The sequence below is a fragment of the Globicephala melas genome, chromosome 18 (genome assembly GCF_963455315.2).
Source record: "Globicephala melas chromosome 18, mGloMel1.2, whole genome shotgun sequence".
In the NCBI taxonomy this organism is placed as follows: Eukaryota; Metazoa; Chordata; class Mammalia; order Artiodactyla; family Delphinidae; genus Globicephala; species Globicephala melas.
Genome location: NC_083331.1, coordinates 1,216,769 through 1,244,277, shown reverse-complemented (window position 1 = coordinate 1,244,277; position 27,509 = coordinate 1,216,769). Strand labels below are relative to the sequence as shown.

Genomic DNA, 27,509 nt, shown 5'->3' with positions numbered 1-27,509 from the left:
TTCCATTCTTTGAAAGCCATTCTGTTAAAAGAATGAAAAGTCGAACACTGGAAAAAGAATACCTGAAAAAGGACTCATATCCAAAACACATAAATCATCCTTAAATTTCAATACTGAGGTGACAACCTGATTTTTTTTAAACAGACTATTGTTTGGTTTGTTTTTTGGCTGCGCCGCCTGGCTTAAGGGTCTTAGTTCCGGGGGAAGTCCCCCAAAATAGACGATGTGCAATTGTCCAATTTTTGGAGCAAATCTCACCAGAAACCGCTATTTTTAGGAGCGCGTTCAACTGGAAAAGTAGATTTTTTTCATGTCCGCTTAGGCAAGACCTGTCGGCAGAAGGTAAGCGAGCATGCACGGCAAAGCCCCCGGCAGAATCTCGCACCGAGGCCCAGAGGCCAGAGCGCGGTCGGCAGCTTTATTGCGGCTGCGCGCAGGTTGCGTTCCGCATCCCGTAAGACGCAGGCGCCGTCCGTTCCGTCCTCAGGACAAGAGAAGCGAGACGCGATCCGACCGAAACACACTGCGGGCGGTGGGGAGCGCGGGCCCGGGGCCTCCGTCGCAGGCACTCGCTCGGCTTGGCCGGGGCTCCGTGGGGCTCCGGCCAGAGGCTCCCGCTCGTCGCCGCAGGACGCAGGCGGCGTGGCGCGGGTCAGGACCACTTCCCGGTGACCTTGAGGTGGCCGAGCTGGTCCTCCAGCCGCCGGGACGCGGGGAACTTGGACGCCTGCGCCGCCTTGAGCGCCTGGAAGGCGGCCGCCCGGCGGGCCGCCGCGTGGCCCCGCTCCTGCTCGGGCGTGAGAAAAGGCCGGCTGAGCCAGTAGTGGTTCTCCGCCTCGACTTCCAGGCGGCGGACCATGTTCTGCTTCGCCTGCGCCGACACGGGTCGCGGCCGCCGGTGCTTCCCGATCCACTGCCGGCCGGGGATGCGGCCGCGGCGCAGGAGCGCGGTCAGGAACATGGCGCCTGCCGAGGGCACAGAAGCGGGAGTCGGCAGCGCGCCGGCCACGGGGAGAAGGGAGAGGGGAGCCCCGCCGCCGCCCGCAGGCCAACCCGACCGCGCCCCAACACTCACCAGCCGCGCCTCACGGCCGCCCTCCTCACACCGGCACACGACGCCGGAAGCCGGAAGCCGCAAGCGCGCTTTCTCGACGCGCCGCCCGTCTCCTCGCGCGAGGCTTCAGCTCTCGCGAGAAGGGCCTTGCGCGAGTCGCGGAACCAATGGCGTTTCCGGCGCCGGGATTCAAACGTGCGCGGGCGCTGAGGACGAGCGTGGGGCTGGTCCATGGATCTGATCCGGGGCTTCTGCGGGAAGCTGCGGTCTCTGGCCGTCACCCTGGACGGCGAGACGGCTCGGCTGCATCGAGCGCTGGACGGAGAGGACAGCGGTGAGTGAGCCGCGTGAGGGGCGCTGGCGCGCGCACTGGCCGACCGACAGGCGGCTGACTGTGAGGAGCCCTCCCGGGGGAGGCGGCGGCGCCCTTCGCCCCAGGCACCCCCGGGCCCGACCAGCGCTGCGCGCAGCCTCTGCCCCACCAGGGACGCGGGGCGGAGAAACAGCCGCACTTAGAAACCAAAGCCCTAATCGAGCCGGCAGGCTGGGCTCGCAATGCACACGCTCATTTACACACGACGAGCTTTCAAGTGCACGTAGTGGGGGCTTATCAAGAAAAATACGACCAAGAGAACGTTTCTTCTAACCGCAGCCGCTCAGCCCTGTTCTTGACATGTAGAGTGACTTTGGTCTCGCCCAGATGGTCCACAGTTGCAGTGTCTGTATTTTTCCCAACAAACCGTACTGCCAAAACGAAAGCTAATACGCAGTACTGCTTTTTAAGATATAGGTAAAGCAAAATTCTCCACCACTAACGTTTGTATTAAGAGACTTTTTGAAGTTGTTGCAAGAGTAGTGCAGATTTTGAGATTATTTTGTGCGTCATAACTGTAATCCGCCTTAAAATATCGCACCCTGTAGACGCAGACTCATTTTCCTTTAACTATATTATGAATAGTTTTCCAGCCATTTAAAAATGTTTATGCTTGTGCCTGTGAAAGCAATATTATGTGCACGGCAAAAAATTTGAGGTAACAGAGAAGTAGAAAGAAGAAAATAAGTCTTTGCTATAACTTCATCGTCAGAAGACACAGCTATTAATAGTTCAGTAGCTTTTCTACCATCCTTACTTTTAGCGTTGCCTTGTTTTGCTTGACTTTGTTTACGTAGTTGAGATAACACTATAAGACACAAAACTGTATTAATGGTTTTGGAATTTTTAGACAGCTGAATAGTTTTCCATAAAGCTTGCTAATTTACCTCCTTACCAATCTATTGCCTGGTTACACACATTCTTTCTTTTCTTTTGGTTTTACAAGAAAAAGTTGGAATAATTTTTTCAATTCCTGGCCTGCATGTATTACAGAAAATATGGAATTGTGATAATTAGAGAAAATGAACATCCCCTAAATTCGCCTTCTATGATCACAGTTATGAATCTCATAAAATTCACCATGTTAAAGGATACAATTCAGTGGTTTTCAGTATCTTCACAGAGGTGTGCAACCATCATCACACTGAGTTTAGATTTTCATAACCCCCCGAAACAAACCCCGGTGACTGTTGACAGCCAGTCCCCGGAATCTTGCTCCCACCTACCGCACTGCTTTATGCGGCCGCTAATCTACTTTCTGTCTCTCTAGATCTGCCTATTACGGACATCTCCTATAAATGGAATTGTACAATCTGTACTCTTTTGTGACTGACATTTCGCTTAGCGAAGGGTTGCAAGGTTCATCCCTGTCATGGTAGCATGTATCAGTATTTCATTACATTTTATTGCTGAATAATATTTCATTGTATGGATTTACCACATTTTGTTTATCCATCAGTTGATGAACATTTGGGTTGTTTCTACTTTGGCTATTATGACTAATGCTGTTGTAAACACTCGTGTGCCAACGCTTTATGTGAACGTAGTATCTTCAGTTCTCTTTGGTATGCATTTAGAAGTGGGATTGCTGGGTCGTATGGTAAATCTGTGTTTAGCTTTTTGAGGAACGACCAAATTGTTTACCGAAGTGTACCACTGTACATTTCCCCCAGCAGTGAATAAGGGATGCACTTTCTGCACTTCCTCATCAACATTTGTTATTGTCTGTCTTTTTTTTTTTGCGGTACGCAGGCCTCTCACTGCTGTGGCCTCTCCCGTTGCGGAGCACAGGCTCCGGACGCGCAGGCTCAGCGGCCATGGCTCACGGGCCCAGCCGCTCCGCGGCATGTGGGATCTTCCCGGACCGGGGCACGAACCCGCGTCCCCTGCATCGGCAGGCGGACTCTCAACCACTGCGCCACCAGGGAAGCCCTATTGTCTTTCTTTTTAATTATAGTCATTCTAGTGGTATGAAATACAATATCACTGTGTTGTTGATTTGCATTTTCCTAATGAAAATTGGTCAACTCTTTTTTTTATACAGCAGGTTCTTATTAGTTATCCATTTTATACATATTAGTGTATATATGTCAATCCCAATCTCCCAATTCATCCCACCACCACCACCACCCACCCTCGCTTTCCCCCCTTGGCGTCCATACGTTTGTTCTCTACATCTGCGTGTGTTTCTGCCCTGCAAACCGGTTCATCTGTACCATTTTTCTAGATTACACATATATGCGTTAATCTACAATAGTTGTTTTTCTCTTTCTGACTTACTTCACTCTGTATGACAGTCTCTAGGTCCATCCACATCTCTACAAATGTGAAAATTGATCAACTTTTAACAGGTGGAAGGAGATAGTCTTGAAAGGAGGCATATTATAGAAAAGAGAAATCTTTTTAAAAACTGCTTCTATGTCAGGTATATGACCAACTGGTTAATTAGAAAGGTGATGGTACAGTGGATAAAGGATTTCTTTTCAGTGCCAGGTCAATTGCACACTCATATGGAAAAAAAAGAATGGATCTTGATCCTTACATCTTGCCATACACAAAAATCAATTCCTGATGGATTGTAGCTCTAAATGCAAAAGGCCAGGACTTCCCTGGTGGTGCAGTGGTTAAGAATCCACCTGCCAATGCGGGAGACACAGGTTCGAGCCCTGGTCCCAGAAGATCCTACACGCTGTGGAGCAACTAAGCCCATGCACCGCAGCTCCTGAGCCCGCCTAGAGCCCATGCTCTGCAACAAGGGAAGCCACTGCAATGAGAAGCCCGCACACCTCAATGAAGAGTAGCCCCTGCTCGCCGCAACTAGAGAAAGCCCACGTGCAACAACGAAGACCCAATGCAGCCAAAAATTAATTAATTAATTAAATTAATGCAAAAGGCCAAACAGTAAAGCTTTTAGAAGAAAACAAAGCATTGTCACTGGCAAAGATTTTAAAAATAGGAACCAAAATGTACTCACCATAAATGAAAAACAGATAAGTAGGACTACATTCCCTCTTCCTTCCTCCAGTCCCTGCTCTGAGTGCTGATTACATAGGTATGTTCACTTTGAAAGTTCATCAAACTATATACTTATGATTTCTATACTTTTCTGTATGTATGTTATAGTTTAATAAAAATTTTAAAGAAAAGTCTTAACACTTTTCTTTGCAAATGACAGGATATAAATTATAAATAAGTATCTACAAGGATTTTGTAATTCTAAATAACTATACTAAATTACATTTTCTTTCTTTTTCCTCCTTTTCCTTGTTATACTTTTTTCTTTCAATATTCATATTGAAGACTTTGAAGATTATCCAATGAGAGTTTTACATGACCTTCATTCAGAAGTCCGGACTCTAAAGGTATCAATCCTACAATATTAATTTATCATTTTTATGTGGTAATTTAAAAAAACTAAATAGACTTAGTCAAAAGTTAAATTAAAATGTACTTTCTTTCCTCATAAAAGGATGATGTCAATATTCTTCTTGATGAAGCAAGCCTGGAAAGTCAAGAAAGCATTGGTTTCATAAAGGCAACAAAAGTACTGATGAAAAAAAATTCAATGGATATCATGAAAATTAGAGAGTTTTTCCAGAAGTATGGATATAATCCACGTGCCAAGGAAAATTCAGGTGTGAATAACTTGCATTTTATAGCATTTGTTTTAGTATTAAAGAAAGAAGGCAGCATGATTAAGACTACTATAGGCTTGGCCATTGTTTCTAGTTCTGACTCTGCCATTATATGATAGTCCTTTGATCATTTATTCAGCAATCACTGTGTTCTAGATGCAGTGCTGATCAGTGGTACAATATAAAGACAGTCCTTGCTCTCCTTTGCAAATGCTAGATGAGAACCAACACAGTGCTAGATGAAAGAAGGGTACCAGATAAATCTGTGTCACTTGAGGATAGTTGTTTCTGGTCAGCTCTGCCAGTAAACAGCTGAGAGACCAGCTTTAAGGCATGCTATTTCACTTTTCTCGTTCTCAGTTTCTTCTTCCATAGAATGAGAGATTTTTGGCTATATAAATTCGTAAAGTCCTTTTTAGTTCTAAAATTCTAATGAAGGGTAGGATAGCATGATGGTTTAGAATTATTAATTCTAGCTGTATTAATCTTTGACCAGTTACTTAACTTTGTACCTCACTTTCTCATCTATAAATGAGAGAATTTTTTTTTGTTTTTGGCTGCGCCACATGGCTTGCAGTATCTTAGTTCCCCGACCAGGAACTGAGCCCAGGAACTGAGCCCAGGACCACGGCAGTGAAAGCACCGAGTCCTAACCACTGGACCACCAGGGAAGTCCTATAAAGTAGATATGTTTAATAGTATCTATCTCTGAGGCTGTATAAGGATTAAATGAGATAAAATTTGCTTAGAACAGTACCTCGTATGCTAATCACCCATTGTTAACTATTATTATTGTTATACCCATAACTGTGAGTAACTAATTTCAGTATGCTTCAGTGTCTTCATTTCTGCTATGAGAGTCTTTGTACATAAATAAAACATTAATTAGATTCAACAAATATGTATATATCGAGGATATATATGAAGCTATATTAAATAATCCGCATGGTATAATGGAAAGAATTCAGTTGACTTTGGTGTGGACAGGTTGACTTTGGTTACTCAGAAACTGGTTCCACCAGTTACTACAAGTGTGACCTTGGATAATTTCTCTAAATTGCTTTTCCTCACTAGTGAACTAGAGATGCTAATACCTCCCTAAGAGGTAGTAATAATGGTGATAACTTTATTTTATTAAACTCATCAGTGACAGCCTTGTAATTAAATTCAACAATAGGTTTTTTGGTAGTTCTTGTAACATTTCTCAAAATTAACAGAAAGTACAATGCCAGAACAGCTCTGAATCAGCAGCTCTTCCAAGGGCCAAAAGCCACAAAATCAAAGTTTATAACTTTTTTTTTTTAATGGTGCATCCTGCACATTTAACATGTCATGGCTTATCATGCACAAAAAGCAATATCCTATCCTAGTTCGTTTCGGTTGCCAATCAAAACAAGGAAAGTAATATCTTCATAGAAAAAGTGTGTACCTCTTCACCTCCTTCAAGCCTTCACTTCCTTCAATCTGTAATGACTCCTAAAAAATAAAAAAGTATAAGTATTTTCTTTTTAATATTTATTTATTTGGCTCATTGGTCTTAGTTGCAGCGTGTGGGATCTAGCTTCCTGACCAGGGATCAAACCCGGGCCCCCTGCACTGTGAGCACAGAGTCGTAGCCACTGGACCACCAGGGAAGTCCCTTCCCGGTATTTTCTTAAAAAGGATGCAACAAACAGGAAATTTTAGAAAATTTTATTTCCCATTTCTTTCAATAAATATGCATGATTATTACAATTAATATTTCCCATTTAGCAACCAAATGTTATCTGTTCAAAATTATCTAAAACAAATCTCTTTATTAACTCCCTCCGAATGCTTAAACATAAGGCAGCATTTAGAATCAAAAGATGTGGGTTCAGATCTTGGCTCTTTAAATTCTATCAGCTGAATGTTCTCCAAAATGTTGTTAAGTACCTTAATTTTTTAAATGAGGAAAAAATATTCAAAGATTTTTTTTGTGCTTGGAGCAGTTAATATGAAAATTAAATGGAGTAAAAATTAAATATAAAAATGCCTATCCAAAAAAAAAAAATGCCTATCCCATCGGGGATTCTAAATACATTTTAGTTTCTCTTCCTTCATCTCACCCTCTCCTCTGTCTCTTCTTTCTATCAGCCCTTTCCAATTATTGGTTAATTTTCCTTCTCTACTTCATACTACATTTCTTTAATACACATTTTATATTTGTTATTCTGCATTTTCTTCCACCATTCCATTCTCTACTTTATACCTTTATACCTTGCTATCTCACTGTCTAACTGAAGCCCTATCATTTGTTAAATTAATCTCTGCCCAAATCCTGACCAAATCCACTTACCTTCTTTCTAGGTATCCTCTTTCACTTTCTGTTGTCTCTCACACCAAAAACTAGTATTTCTCCTTCTTGAACTCTTTCTTGGCATTGTAAGTCCTATCCTGGATCCAACCTAAGTTCCACACCAAACTTATTAACCAGTGGTATACCCAGGAAATGGCAGAGGACTGTGGGAAAAAGTATAGTTGTTAGTAAAGTTATTTAGTCTGAAATGTACAGTGTAGTGGTTAAGCATATGGGGGTCTGGAGTCAGATAAAACCTATTAAAGATTGAGAAACTACTTGTCCCACTAATTTCTCCTCTGATTTCTCTCAACTAGGTTTTTGATACAGGTGTTCCAGACTGACTTAGGTTAAAAATTTATATTTGTGTAACAGTCTTTCCTTTTTACCTTAGGCCATCTGTAAGTTAGAAATCTAAAATAATATTATTTTACTTTGTGTTAAATCTAGATAGTAGTTAACTCCACACTGTAATTAAATGTCATTACATGATAAGATAGTTTCATAATATGTTAAGAAAGACTGGTAAATCACATTAACTGAGAAAGTAAGGAAATTACACTTTTATTTGTGAGTATTGTTTTTTCATCTTTTAACATTTTAGTTTACTCCCCTTCTCTAATGTAATCCCCTAGATGACATATGGATGGACAAGGCGGTACATGTCAGAAATTTAAAGGGACAATTGAAATAAAACCTTAGAGAATAAGGAGAGAGTCAGGACCTTTGCTGATTTGGGACATTTCAAATGGAGCTGTTTTATGTGGTTTTAGTGTATGACATTTTCTAGTCTGCTGTTTGACCAGAATATGACCTTGGCTTTTCCTCCCAGGGGATGAGCAAGAAGTCGTTGACTCTAAACCAGAGAACAATAAACGTGAAAATCCTGAGAAGCCTGATGTGAAGGGTGATTTGTCGGATTCCGCTCCTCCAAGCAGTTCTGTTTCTGAGAAGCCTCCACGTAGTCCACAACTTTCCGATTTTGGACTCGAGCGGTACATGATATCCCAAGTTCTGCCAAACCCTCCCCAGGCAGTAAACAACGAGAAGGAAGAGCCAAAAATTTTAACTCCATTTTCCAAACGGCCACTAGTAAAAACTCCCAAATGTGCACTAAAGATGGATGATTTTGAGTGTGTGACTCCTAAATTAGAACACTTTGGTATCTCTGAATATACTATGTGTTTAAATGAAGATTATACAATGGGACTTAAAAATGTGAAGAATAACAGGTAAGCAGCTTTCTTAAAAGGAGCATTTTATCTAACTTTCTAAATCTTTTGTATTTGATTTTTTTTTTCCCTAGAAGAAGTATGTTTCAGACAATATCTTTCCTTCAAAGATTTTCAGATACTTCATATTTCAAACTTCTCTGAATCACCAATTCCATCAGTAAAGTGTTAGCTATTAGTTTCCTCAGGTTAGAAGATATAGAAGGAATGGTAAGAGCCTGAAAACAGATGGTATATGGTAGGATAGAGAAGAAGGGATAAAATAAAAAGTAAAATTATTAAAAACTTACGACTGATTTGGTATGGAGACTTGGGAAGAGAAGAGGATCTTGGGTAAATCACAGATTTCTGTTTTGTTGCCTGAAGTGATGCTTGGCAACTGAAATAGAAATACCTGCAGCTTGGGATGCAGTAAAGGTGATGAGTTTCCTTACATGTTGGTTTTGAGGTGCTCTTAAGCTTAGGTATTTTAATATGAATTTGAAGCGCAGTGATGAATTCCATGCTAGACTAAAGAGATGGGGAGTGATTAGTATGGAAGTGGTAATTAATGAGTTACAATGAAAATGAAAATACCGCATATCACAGTACCACATATAAATCCATACCTTTAAGAACTGTGGTTATTAAAGAAGGAAAATAAACATTCAACTCAAAGTGTCAGAAGAAAACCCCACAATTGTGGGGAAAAGTGAAGAGAGTGAACACTAAAGATAAAATGTCATTACAAAATATTTTCAGAAGGGTAAAACTGATATGTTGAAGAATTGGTTCTTATTTAAACATTAATGTAAATGGCAAAACTAGGAACTATGGGCTATATTTTTTATTTTTCAAGCTATTAGAAATACTATAGGGTATAATACTGGGAAATTTAGAAAATTCAGATAAATTAAAAAGTTTTGAAAACAACACAAAATTATCAAAACAGACTTGAATTAGAAAACCTATATAGACCAAAAATCAGAGAAGAAAACTAGAAAAGTTATCAGAGAAGTAGCTCCAAAAAGCTCTGAGCACAGATGGTTTCCTGGATTGAATCCTTTCATAATTTCAGAGAACATATACCTTCCATCTTACATAAAAGTTCTTTTTCTGAGAAGGAGACATACGTTCTAGTTCAGATGCCAACACCTAACCTGGGGACCTCCAGACTCACAAACGCTAGTGAAATGGATACAACCATACCCATCCTGCTTACATAGAGTTAGTGGGGTATAATGGATAAAAAATTATAAACTGCCTTAAGAATGAGATACTATGAAAATAATGATTTTTAAAAAGAACTGTCATTCTCAGGGGTCTTCAAACTATAGCCAGAGACCAAACCCAGCCTACTGCCTATTTTTTGTAAATAAAATTTTATTGGAACACACACTCAAAAAAAAGTTATTTTTCTAAAACTAGAATACGACAGAAAACTCTGCAGTTCAGTTTGACATTGATATACCCTTGATACAAACACAGAAAGAGCACACCAAAGGAAGCTATGGCCCAATCTAATTGTGAATATACATGTTAAAATCCCAATTAAAATACTCATAAATTGAATTCTACAGAATAGTAAAACTATAATGCATAACTTCCACGTTAAGCTTGTCCCAGGAATGCAAAGATAGTTTAATATTTGGGAACTCATAAAATACACCATTTCTATGATTCAACAAGAAAAAAAAGAGGACTTAACCTGGTGGTGCAGTGGTTAAGGAACCGCCTGCCAGTGCAGGGGACATGGGTTCGAGCACTGGTCCGGGAAGATCCCACATGCCGTGGAGCAACTAAGCCCTTGCGCCACAACTACTGAGCCTGCACTCCAGAGCCCGTGAGCCACAACTACCAAAGCCCGCATGCCTGGAACCCATGCTCTGCAACAAGAGAAGCCACCACAATGAGAAGCACATACACCACAACAAAGAGTAGCCTCGGCTCGCCACAACTAGAAAGGCCCGCATGCAGCAACAAAGACCCAACGCAGCCAAAAATAAAATTAATTAATTAATTTAAAACTAGGGTAATCTCAATAGATTATCCTATTATTCCTCAGTAAGGAATTTTATGAAATTTGACACCTGTTCTTCATTTAAATTGTTTGGTCAAATTCTAAGTGGAAAGATACTTCATTAACAGAATAAACAATATGAATATCTAACTTAATAGTGAAGCTATCTGTTACCACTATTAAACATCATTTTTTTTTAATGTCATTCTTGATGTTCTGGCCTATGTAATGAGATAGGAAACAGAAATAAGTATTACTCTGATGTATTTCTAGGCCATGTTTTGTGCCTGGGCAACTCGAGAAAGTCACATCTAAAATTTCTAGAAATAATAAAAGTTCAAGAAAGAAGCTGATATATTGATAAGATGTATTTTATATAGTTATAACTATTTAAAGTAATATGCTTTCCTATATTTTATTAATAACTAATTGGTAAATACAGGGGGGGAAATCATTCAAATTTGAAACAGAAAGGTTGAAACAGAAAGGTAAAATACTCATGCCAGTTGTATGTGAAAGACCTATATGAATAAAACCATTAAATATTTCTGAGTTATATAAAGGGAAAATTAGGATGAAAAAATAGACCATAATCCTGAATAGAATGACTGAATATTATTAAGATGTTCAATCGTATCAAGTTAATTTATGGATATCATACAATTACAATAAAACCTCCTTGGGATTTTTTTTTAAGGTAGAAAGTGAGGGATATTTGACAGAATTATTCTAAAATTATTTGGAAGAATAAAAAGTAAGGATAACTAAGAAAATAATGAAAAATAACAGTAATGAGGGGACTTAACCTACTAGTTATTAAAATATATAAAGCTACAGTAAGTAAAGCAGTATAAAATTGTGACAGAATGGACCTATTGCAGGAACAGAATAGCCCAGAAACAGCCTCTAATTTACATAAGAACTTAATATATACTGAAGGTGTTTTTGAAGTAAAGATTATTCAGTAAATTACACTAGGACAGTTGGTTAATTGAACCATCTTCTAGTATTCAGTGATACTCTTCTTTATAACTGTATTTCAGACATCTGGGTAATTGGCTAGAACTACCTTAAGATAGCAGGATGAGTCTTCTTAGTCTAAAAAAACGTTCTTAATCTCTATCTGTATACTGGTATAAAATTCCACTTTATGATTTTGAAGCCATGAGCTATACAATTCCTATATTTGAACTAATGAGTTGAACTCATAGCTTTCCTTGAAGTCAAAGTTGTTTTTGGGTTTTTTTGGCCGCACGGCATGTTGGATCCTAGTTTCCCGACCAGGGATCAAACCTGTGCCCCTCTGCAGTGGAAGCGCAGAGTTCCAACCACTGGACCGCCAGGGAAGTCCCTACGTTAAAGACTTTTAACCCACTTCTAAGTCAAAACTGTCAATACAAAATGGTTCTTAACCTTTTTTTGAGCCATGGATATACATTTAAAAACAAAAAAACAATTTGTTCCGTGGGACTACTGTTCCATAAAACATAACTGAATATTTGTCCAGACTTGATGATATATAGTAAGATTAAATTTTTTTCCAGAGGTTAAATATTAACTTTTTTTTGACCTTATTATTTCCTTACGAATCACGCCAGTGAGGAGGCCATAGAAACAGAACCAGTGACCAACAATAATTTCTTTGCCACTCCTGGCCCCATAACCCAGCCATTGGAAAAAAATGGTAAGTGTGAAAATCAAGTTACTTCTCAGCTATACTCTTTTCAGACTATCTTTGTACAAAAAAATGGTTCTATCACCTGAGACATTCTAACAGCCTTCTGCATCTTCTCGGTTCATAATATTGAATTACAGAAAGTGCCATTCCATTCAGGTTCAGCATGATTTCATACAAGAGAAAAATAATTTTCTGGAATGTTTTTCATACTCTTCCTGATTGTATTCAGTATTTATCAGCTTGTTTGTTTGTTTTTAACATTTTAACTTAAAACATAAATATATATTCATTCACCAATCTTTTGATGTAGAGCCAATAATACTTTTTTTAGTTTAAGTTTAGCTTCAGCCTGTTGATTAGAGTTCTACATTATCTTCCTTATTTAAACCACGCCCAGAATACATCAGCTACCATTTCAATTTGGGGTTTTTTTAATAGTACAAAAACTGAAAATCATTTTCATGTAGTGTTTTCGTATTTGTCCCAGCAAACATGAAAACACTGGTTTTCACATACTATAAAATGAAAAATCCTAGAGTTTTATGATTTCCCTGAATAATTATTTATAATCATCTGGTCTATACCAAATTTACTGGAAAATTTTTTAAAGTAACTTGTCTATCAGGTCTTTCCAAAGTTTTGGACATGTTTTCAGAGAAATTCTTTTTTTGCGCTATTTGCACTGACTTGTTATTAAATTAACAAATACTGCTGGCATAAACAGGTTTGAAAAAATACAACTGGGGGCTTCCCTGGTGGCGCAGTGGTTGGGAGTCTGCCTGCCAATGCAGGGGACACGGGTTCGAGCCCTGTTCCGGGAGGATCCCACATGCCGTGGGGCAACTGGGCCCATGTGCCACAACTGCTGAGCGTGCGCTCTGGAGCCCGTGAGCCACAACTACTGGGGCCCACGTGCCTGGAGCCCATGCTCTGCAACGGGAGAGGCCACCGCAATGAGAGGCCTGTGCACCACAGGGAGGAGCGGCCCCTGCTCGTCACAACTGGAGAGGGCCCACGTGCAGCAATGAAGACCCAAAGCAGCCAAACATAAATTAAAAAACAAAAATACAACTGACTCATAGTAAGCTGAGCTCAACTTATAAGAGCATGATTATATTCAATAAAGGCCTTTTTTTTTTTAATAGAAAGAATGAACCACTACCTCCTTCACATCATACTCAGAAATCAATTCCCAATGGACTATAAACTTTTTAGAAAATGATAAAGGAGAATATCTTTAGGCCTTCTGAAGTGGGATGGATTTTCTAAAGAAAAGCTTACCAACTGAAATCCTTTAATATACCATCAGCAGTATATTTCACGGAAGGAACAGAATGCTTACGTTTACCCATTAGTAATTTGGTTAAGTGGAGGCTTGTTTGTTAATAGAGTTTCTACTGTATTTAGTTTGACCCTATTTTTATGCCACAAAAGTGTGATTATTACCGTTTTTACAGTCTCTACTTACTAAAATTTAGTAATTTACCATTGCTTCTTTTATCCCACTCATTCCTTCTGGGTTTAGATTTCCCTTTTTTTGTGTCATTCTTCCCCCCCCCCATGCTATCATTTATGTTATTTACTTATTTTAAAAATTTTATTGAAGTATAGTTGATTTACAATGTCGTTGCTCATTCTTGAATGATAATTTAGCTGGATATAGACGACTAGATTGACAGCTTGTTTTTCTTGAACATTTTAAAGAAAGTATTCCATTGTGACCTGGTGAGCTGCTGGTGAGCAGAGTGCTATTGGTCTGATTAGCTTTCTTTTGTGGAAAATCTGTCTTTTTTTCCCTGGTAGTCTATAAGATTTTTATTTATTATGTTTAGAATTTAGTATGATTTTTCTTTTTTTTTTCACATCTTTATTGGAGTATAATTGCTTTACAATGGTTTGTTAGTTTCTGCTTTATAACAAGTGAATCAGCTATACATATACACATATCCCCGTATCTCCTCCCTCTTGTCTCTCCCTCCCTCCCACCCTCCCTATCCCACCCCTCTAGGTGGTCACAAAACACCGAGCTGATCTCCCTGTGCTATGCGGCTCCTTCCCACTAGCTATCTATTTTACATTTGGTAGTGTATATATATCCATGCCACTCTCTCACTTCGTCCCAGCTTACCCTTCCCCCTCCCCGTGTCCTCAAGTCCATTCTCTAGTAGGTCTGCGTCTTTATTCCCGTCCTGCCCCTAGGTTCTTCATGACCTTTTTTTTTTTAGATTCCATATATATGTGTTAGCATACAGTATTTGTTTTTCTCTTTCTGACTTACTTCACCCTGTATGACAGTCTCTAGATCGATCCACCTCACTACAAATAACTCAATTTCGTTTCTTTTTATGGCTGAGTAATATTCCATTGTATATATGTGCCACATCTTCTTTATCCATTCATCTGTCACTGGACACTTAGGTTTCTTCCGTGTCCTGGCTATTGTAAACAGAGCAGTGAACATTGTGGTACATGACTTATTTTGAATTATGGTTTTCTCAGGGTATATATATGCCCAGTAGTGAGATTGCTGGATCGTATGGTAGTTCTATTTTTAGTTTAAGGAACCTTCATACTGTTCTCCATAGTGGCTGTACCAATTTACATTCCCACCAACAGTGCAAGGGGGTTCCCACCTCTCCACACCCTCTCCAGCATTTACTGTTTGTAGATTTTTTGATGATGGCCATTCTGACTGGTTTGAGATGATATCTCATTGTAGTTTTGATTTGCATTTCTCTAATGATTAATGATGTTGAGTATTCTTTCACGTGTTTGTTGGCAATCTGTATATCTTCTTTGGAGAAATGTCTATTTAGGTCTTCTGCCCATTTTTGGATTGGGTTGTTTGTTTTTTTGATATTGAGCTGCATGAGCTGCTTGTAAATTTTGGAGATTGATCTTTTGTCAGTTGCTTCATTTGCAAATATTTTCTCCCATTCTGAGGGTTGTCTTTTTATCTTGTTTATGGTTTCCTTTGCTGTGCAAAAGCTTTTAAGTTTCATTAGGTCCCATTTGTCTGTTTTTGTCTCTATTTCCATTTCTTTAGGAGGTGGGTCAAAAAGGATCTTGCTGTGATTTATGTCATAGAGTGCTCTGCCTATGTTTTCCTCTAAGAGTTTGATAGGGTCTGGCCTACATTTAGGTCTTCAATGCATTTTGAGTTTATTTTTGTGTATGGTGTTAGGGAGTGTTCTAATTTTATTCTTTTACATGTAGCTGTCCAGTTTTCCCAGCACCACTTATTGAAGAGGCTGTCTTTTCTCCATTGTATATTCCTGCCTCCTTTATCAAAAATAAGGTGACCGTATGTGCGTGGGTTTATCTCTGGGCTTTGTATCCTGTTCCATTGATCTATATTTGTTTTTGTGCCAGTACCATACTCTCTTGATTACTGTAGCTTTGTAGTATAGTCTGAAGTCAGGGCGCCTGATTCGTCCAGCTCCGTTTTTCTTTCTCAATATTGCTTTGGCTATTCGGGGTCTTTTGTGTTTCCATACAAATTGTGAAATTTTTTGTTCTAGTTCTGTGAAAAATGCCATTGATAGTTTGATAGGGATTGCATTGAATCTGTAGATTGCTTATGGTAGTAGAGTCATTTTCACAATGTTGATTCTTCCAATCCAAGTACATGGTATGTCTCTCCACCTATTTAATTTCTTTCATCAGTGTCTTATAATTTTCTGCATACAGGTCTTTTGTCTCCTTAGGTAGGTTTATTCCTAGGTATTTTATTCTTTTTGTTGCAGTGGTAAATGGGAGTGTTTTCTTTTTTTTTTTTTTTTTTTGCTGTACGCGGGCCTCTCTGTTGTGGCCTGTCCCGTTGTGGAGCACAGGCTCTGGACGCACAGGCTCAGTGGCCATGGCTCACAGGCCCAGCCACTCTGCGGCCCGTGGGATCTTCCCGGACCAGGGCACGAACCTGTGTCCCCTGAGTGGGCAGGCAGACTCCCTACCACTGCGCCACCAGGGAAGCCCGGGAGTGTTTTCTTAATTTCACTTTCAGATTTTTCATCATTAGTGTATAGGAATGCGAGAGATTTCTGTGCATTAATTTTGTATCCTGCTACTTTACCAAATTCATTGATTAGCTCTAGTAGTTTTCTGGTAGCATCTTCAGGATTCTCTATGTATAGTATCACGTCATCTGCAAACAGTGACAGCTTTACTTCTTCTTTTCCGATTTGGATTCCTTCTGTTTCGTTTTCTTCTCTGATTGCTGTGGCTAAAACTTCCAAAACTATGTTGAATAATAGTGGTGAGAGTGGGCAACCTTGTCTTGTTCCTGATCTTAGTAGAAATGGTTTCAGTTTTTCACCATTGGGGACGATGTTGGCTGTGGGTTTGTCGTATATGGCCTTTATTATGTTGAGGAAAGTTCCCTCTATGCCTACTTTCTGGAGGGTTTTTATCAAAAATCGGTGTTGAATTTTGTTGAAAACTTTTTCTTCATCTATTGAGAATATCATATGGTTTTTATCCTTCAGTTTGTTAATATGTTGTATCACATTGATTGATTTGCATATATTGAAGAATCCTTGCATTCCTGGGATAAACCCCACTTGATCATGGTGTATGATCCTTATAATGCACTGTTAGATTCTGTTTGCTAGTATTTTGTTGAAGATATTTGCATCTATGTTCACCAGTGATATTGTCCTGTAGTTTTCTTTCTTTGTGACATCTTTGTCTGGCTTTGGTATCAGGGTGATGGTGCCCTCGTAGAATGAGTTTGGGAGTGTTCCTCCCTCTGCTATATTTTGGAAGAGTTTGAGAAGGATAAGTGTTAGCTCTTCTCTAAAGGTTTGATAGAATTCGCCTGTGAAGCCATGATTTTTCAAGCTAAGGACTCATGTCCTTAATTCTGGAAAATTCTCTGATATTACCTCTTTAATAATATTACTTCTCTCCTAATTCCTCGATTTTTTTTCCTCAGATTCCTGTAAGATATATTTTAGAATGTTATCCTTCAGCCTCCTTGGTTTTCTGTTTTGTGCTGTTTTTTTGTTTTTATAATTTTATTTATATTTGGCTGCATTGGGTCTTCATTGCTGTGCGTGGGCTTCCTCTAGTTGCAGCGAGCGGGGGCTACTCTGCGTTGGGGTGTGCGAGCTACTCATTGCGGTGGCTTCTCTTATTGTGGAGCACAGGCTCTAGGCACATGGACTTAAATAGTTGTGGCATGCGGGCTCAGAAGTTGTGCCTTACGGGCTCTAGAGCACATGCTCAGTAGTTCTGGCACGTGGGGTTAGTTGCTCCATGGCATGTGGGATCTTCCCAGGCCAGGGCTCCAACCTGTGTCCCCTGCATTGGCAGGCAGATTCTTAACCACTGTGCCACCAGGGAAGTCCCTATTCATTTGTTTCTTAAGGGATAGTTAAATTGTTTTTGTTTGTTTGTTTACTATTACAGGCAGTGCTCTAGTTAAATTGTCCTTTGGACACATGTCTCTCACATCTTGGAGTAGAATTTCTAGATCAAAGGGGATGCATATCTTTACTTATTCTAGAAAATGCTAAATTGCCACTGTCAAGTGGCTATTGTGGTTTATTCTCACCGACAGTGTTTGAGTTTTTGTTTCTCCATCTTTTTCAGCACTTGATGATTAGACTTAATAAACTTTTGCCAGTTTGACCATTTTGCTAACATGTTTACTTTTTCTCTTCGGTATTTTTAGGGTGCTTGCATACTTTGTTACAGATAGCAAATGTCCATATACACATGTTCTCATTTCTAGGTTCTCTCTTCCGTTCCAGTAGCCAGTTCTTCCATCCTTGGCCAGTGTTACACTGCTTTTAGTTACTACAGCTTTAGAGGAAGTCCTCATATCTTGGAGGGCAAGTGGCCTTCCTTGCCCTCTTCCTCCTCCGTTTTCTTCTTCAGAAATTTGATTTTGCCATAAAGGTCTTACACAGTTTTTAACAGATTTATATGTAGGTATCTTATCTTTTTTGTTGCTATTGTGAAAAATATTCTTTTTCAAATATATTTTTTATTGTTTGTTGATCTTATACTAGAACTTCATTTTTGTGTATTGCATTTGCATCTTGCAACCCTGCTGAACTTTTATTAGTGCTAATGATAATTAGATTGTGAATATGACAGTTTTGTTTTTTCTTGTCCAGTCAAGTACACAATAGTTATAATTTCTTCAGTTATTAAAAATAAAGTGCACAAATTAAACTGACAAAGATTATAATATAAAAGTTAAAATCTTTATTTCAACCTTATTTTCAAATATGTATTTCATGCCATTGTATGTGTCTTCTAGATGCCGAGCATACACATTCTCCTGTGGCACCTACATTCTGCACTCCTGGTTTGAAAATCCCTTCTACAAAGAACAGCACAGCTTTGGTAAACTTCTATAAAATTGAAAGTGCTAATCTTTTCCCTAGTGAATCCGATACACTATTTCCAGACTCAAACAGTCTGTTTAAAAAACGTAGACTGTTGTAGCCTTTGGGAGTATATTTACAGTGTTTCCGGAGAGTTATTCGGCAGGAAATATCAAGAGCTTTAAAATTTTTCCAGGGCTTCCCTGGTGGCGCAGTGGTTGAGAGTCCAACTGCTGATGCAGGGGACGTGGGTTCGTGCCCGGGTCCGGGAAGATCCCACATGCCGCGGAGCGGCTGGGCCCGCGAGCCATGGCCGCTGAGCCTGTGCGTCCGGAGCCTGTGCTCCGCAACGGGAGAGGCCAAAACAGTGAGAGGCCCGCGTACCGCAAAAAAAAAAAAAAAATTTTTCCATACCCTTTAACCAGCATTTATTCTAAGGCACATTGGGACAAAGATAATTTTTTTTTTTTTGGCGGTACGCGGGCCTCTCACTGGTGTGGCCTCTCCCGTTGCGGAGCACAGGCTCGGGACGCGCAGGCTCAGTGGCCATGGCTCGCGGGCCCAGCCGCTCCGCGGCATGTGGGATCTTCCCCGGACCAGGGCATGAACCCGTGTCCCCTGCATCAGCAGGTGGACTCTCTCAACCACTGCACCACCAGAGAAGCCCTATATACACATATATTTTATTTTAAGGAATAAGAATGGATAGAAACACACCAGAAAGTGGTTATCTATGGGTGATTTTTATGCCTTTGTTTTCCAAATTTTTCCCATTGAACAAATTTACTATGTAATCAGAACCTCATCCCTGTTGAAAGTTGGTATGAACACTTAAGACAAGCAATATGGTAGATTGGGCCGTCCAGTGGATCTTTCAGCAGTGATGGAAATGTTCTGTGATCTGTGCTATCCAGTGTGGTAGCTAGCTGCTGAGCATGTAAAATGTGGCTAGTGCATCCGAGAAGCTAATTTTCAGTTTTTTAAATGTTATTAATGTATAATTAAATTTTAGTAGCACCATGCGACTTGTGGTAATCCACTGCTTATATTCCTGGCCTCATTGCTGACTCTGCCATAGGGAGACGGGCCAGGTTGGCGTGAATGGGCTTTCTCCCTGGCAGCAGTGAGGGCGTAGCTCATCCTCCTACGACTCTTACCTGGCCCAGGATAGTGTTGCCTGAGTTTGGGTGGTGAATCCGTCTAAATCTGGGGTTCAGCCAACAGGCCTATTTAGATTTCACATGAAGCTCTTGCTCAGCCTTCAGTAATGACGATGGTACTTTTTCCTCCATATGCCGTTTCTCTGTGTCCTTGATTTTATTTAGTTCTTGGTCAGGGAAGAGGGGGTAATTTGGGGGCCTACTTAGAGATCACAACAGAACTAACAATTTTTATTTACTATATTACTTTATACCACCATAATTTAATTATTTCTTTTTATTCTATAGGTATCCACAAATTATCCATTATCAAAAACAAATAGTTCATCAAATGACTTGGAAATGAAAGACAGTACATCGTTAGTTTTAAATTCAGACGAGTGCTTTGAGAATTTTGCGGATCCCTCTTCTCCTACGATTTCTTCCTATGAGAATCTGCTCAAAACACCTACACCTCCAGAAGTAACTACAATTCCAGAAGATATTCGCCAGGTTATTTTTCTAGGCTATTGTTTGTTTTCTGCAAAAATACCTTAAACCATATTTAACTGTGTTATTTATCATCGGGCTAATGTGCTCGTTTGGATCTAAATCTAAATTCTGGGCTGTTAAGCCTGTCTAAGACCACCTGGCTAAGGCTCTTCAGAGCTGAGCACAAGCTAGTGATGTCATCACGCCTTTGTTCCCTCATGAGGCATTTTCTCTTTAACTTCTTGTTCTGAAATGTATTCTCATAATATTTTCTAATCATTGTTCAAATGTGATCACCATCGTGACCATTGTTCCACTGGCGTTTCTAGCAAAGTCAGAAATGTCATTTACCCTCCAGTTCTCCAGAGTTGGAGTATCATGCATAACTTGTATCACTGTTTCTTGAACTTGAGATGTCTTGGGCCTCAGTTTGAGAAACATTTGTTTAAACGTATTAGAATATCTGATTCTTTTTTTTTTTGGCCACCGCAAGGTTGGTGGGATCGTAGTTCCTTGGCAAGGGATTGAACCAAGGCCCCCAGCACTGAAAGCGCCGAGTCCTAGCCACTGGAACGCCAGGGAATTCCCACAGAATGTTTGATTCTTTAGTACAACATAATTTACCAGTAGTCTGTTACTGGTTTATAGCAACTACCGACTCTACTAAATAACCACCAGCCTGATTCTTTGAGCATCCCCTCTTGATAAAAGCTACGGTGTTGGGGAGTTATTGCTTAAGCAAATGGAATTCTTAATAACCATTCTAGAGACCTTCCTAGCTTATGGAGAAGGATAAAGCTACTTGGGAAGGGACTCATCCTAAGACAGCAGTAAAGTATTTGTTATCCTTCCTTCTCTATCTTTTGTGCTTTCCCGGCACTATAATAAACTGCGGAAGGAGCAGCTTCTGTCTACAGGCATTATATACAGTTTCCAGTTGGCCATGGTGATCCTTCTCTCTTCACTTCTGTGTTAAAGGAGGGAAAACTTGCATTTAATGTATTACTTCTTTGTGAAAAAATCATAGTTGACATTTCAGGTTCCTGTTTTTATAATCTTTATAGCTAATGATCCTTCTTTGAGCGTTTATCTCGCCTCTTTCCTATGCAGATTCCCTACCACCTTTGTAAAGGCCTGATCTGCTCACAGGGGTGCACTGCTGCTTGCTTCCGCTAACCCAGCAGTGCATTTAGCTTTAGAAATCCCCGCTACACCCAAGTTAAACTTCTAATATCTCCACCTCTGTGCTGCTGAATGTCTGTGCTGCTAAATACTCTGTTTTAAATAACCCAGATCTTCAAATTTTCCTTGGTTTTTCTTGAATGTTTTATAACAGCTTCCAAATTTATGTTGTTCATATGACTTGGTGAAAGGAGTTTGCTTTCTTTTAGATTTTATCAAAATACAACTCAAACCTAGCTACTCTGGTAGCAGTTAGAGAAGTGCCGCCCAGCAGAGTGTTCCTTCCTCGGTGTGAAGGACAGGACGTCCGAGACGCTGGCAACAGAGAAAACTGGTGAAAGTGCGTATGTTCCCATCCTAGAGGGACTAGATTTGTTACCTGAGGAGAACACTGGAATGGTAATAAACACTTGTAATTGACATCTGCCAGCTACGTAACAGCCCATCTTTTTTTTTTTTTTTTTTGCGCGGTATGTGGACCTCTCACTGTTGTGGCCTCTCCCGTTGCCGAGCGCAGGCTCCGGATGCGCAGGCTCAGCAGCCATGGCTCACGGGCCCAACCACTCTGTGGCATGTGGGATCTTCCCGGACTGGGGCACGAACCCGTGTCCCCTGCATGGGCAGGCGGACTCTCAACCACTGCGCCATCAGGGAAGCCCCCCATCTCTCTTTTGGTCCAGAATTCGTGATCCCTGCATCTCAGGCTCCCACACTACCATGTTTTACAATGTCACTGGGAATCTACTCCCAACCATATTATAAGTGTAAAAATAGATGGCTTCGGTGTCATTTGTTTCATTGAAGGCTATTGGTTATACCTAATTGATATTTTCTGTTTGTATCTTTCTACAGAAATTGTAGTGGATCCATCCTTCCATTATAGAAACTGAAAGATGAAAGCAAACCTGCTCTTACTTTGTTTTTCACATTCCCCAACATCTTTCCCCTTTTGAAAATCCAACTCATATTAAAGATGAGCACGGACACTGATGTCATTAAATGCTTTTTATTAAGTTTGATTTAGTCTAACCTCAGTCTTGTTGACGTGTAGTTCAGTTACTCAGTTTGGAAAGATCATTACTATTTCACTGATTTCAAATTTACCCTGCCTAATGGAAAAGTATGGTTTAAGTAATATTAGGAAGCAGGATAAATAATTTTTGAAATTTAAAGGTTACAGTTTGCTACTCAGATAAGGCCACTTTCAGTCTTCTTGGGCTAGACAGTTGTTGCTAGACCTGGGCTTCTTCCTTGGGTCTAGCTCTGCCCTTCTGTCTCCTCTCATGACTATCCCAAGTCTTTTACACCTTTTATTTCAACAGTGCTCTTTTAAGGCACTGTTGTTTACAAATGACAGCTTAAATTAATTTAGGAAGAGGAATTTACAGGCCTAGGTAACTATACTGAAGTAGGTGTCTCGGACTTTTGGAAATTAGACGCTTGCCTGCAGTCAGGACGGATGTTTTATTTTTACTTGTCAGTTTCATCCTTTCAAATCACCTCTTACCAGCATGGCTGCAACCTCTCCAGGTCCCCCTCCAGCTCAGCAGCCCAACAGAGCCTGAGCCTCACACTCTGTGGAGGGTCCCAGGACTCCTCCTGGCCAGGTGCTCATCTCTGGACTGTCCGCTGTGCCTCTAGAGCTGTCTGAGAGCTCCAGGCTGCCCTGTCCATGGAGCCCAAGATCCTTCCGGCCTAAGTAAAGTTGATGCAGCAAAGATTATCCTCTTTTATGGTTGGGCCTTGAAAGTCAAATGTGAAGACCTGTCACATTGTGAATCTTCGTTTTGTCAGAAAATTGCCACTAAAACAAAACAATTTATTCTTTGTTCTAGGAACTACTGTGTAATAATTTTTGCTAAATATTGATACAATGTAAAATTCAAGATATTTAGTTTTATTTTTCCAGGTAAGCTCTGGTCAGCCTTGTATATACGATGGTGACTCCCAAATTATATCAGCCTTTTATACACTATTTACCATGGCTCTGTGTACCTAAGTCCACAGAGTGGACAGATTGCTTGAGGGAGGGAGTATATTCAAAGTGCATGCAGGGCTGAGTCCTGGAGTTCCATTTTAGAAGATGGAAAGAGGCAGAAAAATCTAGCAAAGGAGATGAAGAAGCTGGTGAAGTAGGAAGGAAATACTTCAAGCCAAGTGATCGATTCTATCAATATTGCTGAGAATCCAAGACAAGACAGAATTACCACTGGACTTGGCAAAATTGCTGTTGCTGACAGCACTGATGAATTCTGACAGAGTGCTCAGGACGGACTTCTGGGGTGGACTGGAAAGGTCGGAGGTGAGGAAGCAGAGATCACGGACTGAGACGGCTCTTTTCATGAGTTTTGCTCAAGAAGGGAGAGAAGAAATGGTGCTGCAGCCAGAGGGGGTGTGAGTGAAACCAGGTTTTTGAAGATGGGAAATAAAGAACGTTCCATTAATCATTTCCGATGGCCTGCTGGGTGTCTCCACCTGTCTTGTGATGGCCCCTCAATTCAGTTTGACCAGAATTTCTCTTTCCCTGGCCCTTACCACTCTCCTCCTGTGATCTTAGTTTCTGTTCCCTAGAACTAGGATGCTTCCGGCTTATCAAACTTCAAATGTTACCCTTCAGTGTCCTCCCACTGCTCTCGAGGAATCCAGGGTCCCAACATGGCCTCCAGGACCACCCCCCTGTGACTCGACCCTCAGTTGCCCCTCCCTCTTGTCTCAAAACCTGGGCTCCAGCTGGCAGCCGGCCTTTCCTCTCCTTCCCTTCGTTCCTGCCCTGGGCTTCATCATAGGCCCCGGGCTTCACAGGTGCTCTCTCTGCCCAAATGGCTTCTCCCACCCACTCTGCTCAGCTGACTATCCCTCACATCCTTATGCTGTAGATACTTGATGTTTTTGTCTGCCCACCACTCCTACCCCCTTAAAGGAAAACGCTCCGATTTTCCCTGAGCTCAGCCCAGTTCCAAGACCAACCAAGCAGGGTCACAGTCCCTGACCAGTTGGTATTGGGCACGTGACCCACGTCATATCCAAGAGAGCCAATTGTGGGACTTTGGGGAACTACTAGGAAGAGCAGAACGTTTTTCTGGATGTGCAGAGATGTGTACCCGGAGCCACGAAGGGAGAGGCCGAAGGTGGAGCTGCCACCGAAGTTCCAGCAGGAGACGTGGGAGGGCTTGGAGGCCAACTCTAACCCCAATTTTTCAGGTAAATGATTCATAAACTCCTTGTTTTCTCGTTTCGTGAAGCTCTTAACAGTCCTGCCTCATCTGCTTCAGGTCTCAGATTAAATGTCATTTTATCAAAGATTTTACCGATTTTCCCAGTCAGCGCCCTATTCTCATCCTTTATAGTACTTGGTAGAATCTGTAACAGAATATTTGAGTGTACATTTATTTAATGTTCACTGCCCCACTGGACCATAAGGTCAATGTGGTCAAGGACCTCATTTGCTTGCCTTGTTCATTATTACACTGGTACCTGCCAACTTAAAATATTTACTGGTTAGTGATAACATCAAACACTTACTGAGGTCTTACTATGCTAGGCATGGTTCTAAGTACATTCATTAACCCATTTAATTCTTAAAAAGTAACTCTTAGCAAATAGGTGCTAGCATTTCGACTTTTCAGATGAGGAAATTGAGGCTTTAATGATGGACTTCTCTTTCCACGTCCCATTTTCCCAGCCCAGACCTTGCTGACCGCCTCTGGGCTGTGTTCCCTCCCCCCATCCTCCACCACGCCCCCGCTTGTCACCTGACGGCAGAAGCATCCTACGGTCCTCTTCATCCTGATCTCTGGCCAAACTCCTGGTGAGTGCTCCGGTGTTCCTGGCGTTTCAGCTCACGCCACCCTTTATCTACTGGGAGCCGAAATCCAACCCCTGTGGGCGCTGAACAAGGTCACATGCCATCCTCAGCAGCAACTTGTCTTTCTCACGACACCTTCTAATCCGCCTTTGATCATCGGCACTTACACCTTTTGTTACCAGACTGCGGCTTTCTGAGGAAGGGTCTGTGTGTCGGGTCTGTCTGCACCCCCAGGCCCACGGCATTCATCCCGTATTTTATTCCCTGAAGTGTGGAAGGAGCTAGTACTACTACAGATTCTGACAGTCTCCAGTAATGCATGCAGATTTTGGAAAGGCCTCGGGTGGTTCACCTCATTCATAGTTTCATCCTCTCCTGGACGCTTTCTGAGGAGTTGTTGGCTGCAGCTGGGCTGGCCCGCCAGCGTGGGCAGGAGCAGGAAATTCTGACAGCTGAAGGCATGAAGTGAGGGGGCTACATATGCCTTTTTTCTTCTTTGTTTTTAAAACAGCTGTTTATTGAACATGCCCTTTCTACCAGGCCCTCCTCTAAGCCCCCTTTCATCTGGCTCTTCTCAACGGTGTTCTGAGGTAGGCGTGTGATTAGATCACCTTTATAGAGTAAACTCATGACACTCCCAGGCTGATGGGTTTTGCTTATTAAAATTATTTTAGTATTTATTATTAAAACTGCTTTTTAGGTTTCAGCTTATTCCTCCTAGGGATTACAGGGTGGGGGGAGATCAATGACTGTCTTCATAGAAGAGTTGCCTAGTTCATGATTAATCCTAACAGAATAAATATGCTTCTTTCAAGCTTGTTCCATTACAGGTTCCAAGAAACTGTAGCAATTTGTAAGAACAACCTATATCTAAGCAATACAATACACACCAGAACACTCAGACCTCACCTGGCTGCTCTTGACACTCAACCTGGAAACCATGACCATATCATTTCCTTAAAAGACAGGTGTTTTGGTTTGCACCAGAACTGAAGCATGCCCACATACTCTGGATGACGGTCCCCTGGCAGAAGTCTGTAATGCAGACAGCTTCACCGCAAGAGCAGTACCAGTGCAGCGGGTGGAAGCCAGCTGGCAGTGAGCTGAGGAAAACACAACACTATTTTTGGAAACGTATGTTTCAAGTCATCTATTGTTGTCTACCTAGAGGTTCCCAGCCCACTTGTGAGCTGTTACTTAAAGCAGGCCTCCACTTCGGCTGAAGTGAAAATGGTAGCCACTGCCTGCACCTCAGTGCTGAAGGTTACATGAGGTCAGGCACCACCCGAGCTCCTCAGCACAGCTCAGCACTCAAATTATAAGCTGCTCCATTTCACAACAGCTAAGTTTGGAGTTTGTGATAGAATAGAAACAGGTAGGCTGAGTTCTGCTCTACGTAAGAGTAACAAGAGTTTGCCTAACAGTTTAACAGCTTTCTTTCCCCTTCACAGCTGCCCCTACATGCACACACAGAGTTGATGTCTGAAACATCCCCTGAGCCAGTGCCCACGATGGTAATGAAAATTTAAGTATAAACTTAACATCGACTCCCTACCGAGGATCCGGTAAGTAGCTGAAAACGCCAAGCTCCTGTATGCTGTGAGAAAACTGAAGATACCAACCTCCGAAGGGAAAACACTTCAAGAGCCTGTGAGGCAGTCAGGACACTGAAGGCTGAGCACGTGCCGTCACGGTGACCGTGAAACAGCTCAGCTGCTCACTCAAAGCCGTACTGTCACAGCCAGAGATGAATAAGGACCAAGTACAAGTCTTTTCATTCTTAGCATTATATTCAATGATAAATTCACTAGGTATTCTTTAACTGTACTTTTGATGGAAGAATTCCATGTTGGGACATAGAGATGGCCAACAGACACATGGAAAGGTGCTCAACATCACTAATCATCAGGGAAATGCAAATCAAAACCACAAAAATAACACCTGACACCTGTCAAAAAGACGAGATAAGTGTTGACAAGGGTGTGGAGAAAAGCTCTCTGCACCCCCATGTTTACTAAGGAATTATTTATAATAGCCGTGGTTTGGAAACAACCTTAAGGGTCTGTGGGTGGATGAATGGATAAAGTTGTGAGATACATACAGACACATACATACATGCAATGAAATATTACTCAGCCATAAAAAAAGAAGGAAATCTTGCCATTAGCAACAACTTGGACCTAGAGGGCATTATGCTGAGTAGAATTAGAGAAAGATATCAAGTACCACATGATCTCACTTAGATGTAGAATCCAAAACACAAAACCA

The 27,509-nt window shown here is 41.1% G+C and overlaps 2 protein-coding genes across 6 annotated transcripts; one reads left to right on the top strand and one right to left on the bottom strand.

The window, feature by feature from the left end:
* Window positions 1–514: 514 nt before the first annotated feature.
* On the bottom strand, window positions 515–1,214 carry MRPL57 (mitochondrial ribosomal protein L57). Its single transcript, XM_030882713.2, has 2 exons — window positions 1,076–1,214; window positions 515–966 (listed from the first exon to the last, which is right to left on the bottom strand). The coding sequence occupies exon 2, from the start codon at window positions 959–961 to the stop codon at window positions 653–655; it is 309 nt and encodes a 102-aa protein (XP_030738573.2). The 5' UTR covers window positions 962–966; window positions 1,076–1,214; the 3' UTR covers window positions 515–652.
* Window positions 1,156–26,488, top strand: SKA3 (spindle and kinetochore associated complex subunit 3). Of its 5 annotated transcripts, XR_009559752.1 has the most exons (10): window positions 1,156–1,388; window positions 4,728–4,789; window positions 4,897–5,062; window positions 8,212–8,611; window positions 12,209–12,294; window positions 18,557–18,642; window positions 20,072–20,275; window positions 21,646–21,776; window positions 22,289–24,637; window positions 25,119–26,488. XR_009559752.1 is itself a non-coding variant. In XM_060287898.1 (8 exons), the coding sequence occupies exons 1-8, from the start codon at window positions 1,286–1,288 to the stop codon at window positions 21,772–21,774; spliced, it is 1,236 nt and encodes a 411-aa protein (XP_060143881.1). In that variant the 5' UTR covers window positions 1,156–1,285; the 3' UTR covers window positions 21,775–26,488. The 5 variants fall into 5 exon arrangements, 1 of the variants encoding a protein (XP_060143881.1); XR_009559750.1 differs by having other exon boundaries at window positions 21,646–24,637; XR_009559753.2 differs by lacking the exon at window positions 1,156–1,388 and adding an exon at window positions 1,617–1,844 and having other exon boundaries at window positions 21,646–24,637.
* The last annotated feature ends 1,021 nt before the right edge of the window (window positions 26,489–27,509 follow it).

Coding starts and splice junctions, on each gene's coding strand:
- SKA3 (XM_060287898.1), top strand. CDS start 1,286: ATGGATCTGATCCGGGGCTTCTGCGGGAAGCTGCGGTCTCTGGCCGTC. Junction 12,295..18,556: donor CCAGCCATTGGAAAAAAATG/GTAAGTGTGAAA, acceptor TGTGTCTTCTAG/ATGCCGAGCATACACATTCT. Junction 20,276..21,645: donor TTCCAGAAGATATTCGCCAG/GTTATTTTTCTA, acceptor GCTTTCTTTTAG/ATTTTATCAAAATACAACTC.
- MRPL57 (XM_030882713.2), bottom strand. CDS start 961: ATGTTCCTGACCGCGCTCCTGCGCCGCGGCCGCATCCCCGGCCGGCAG.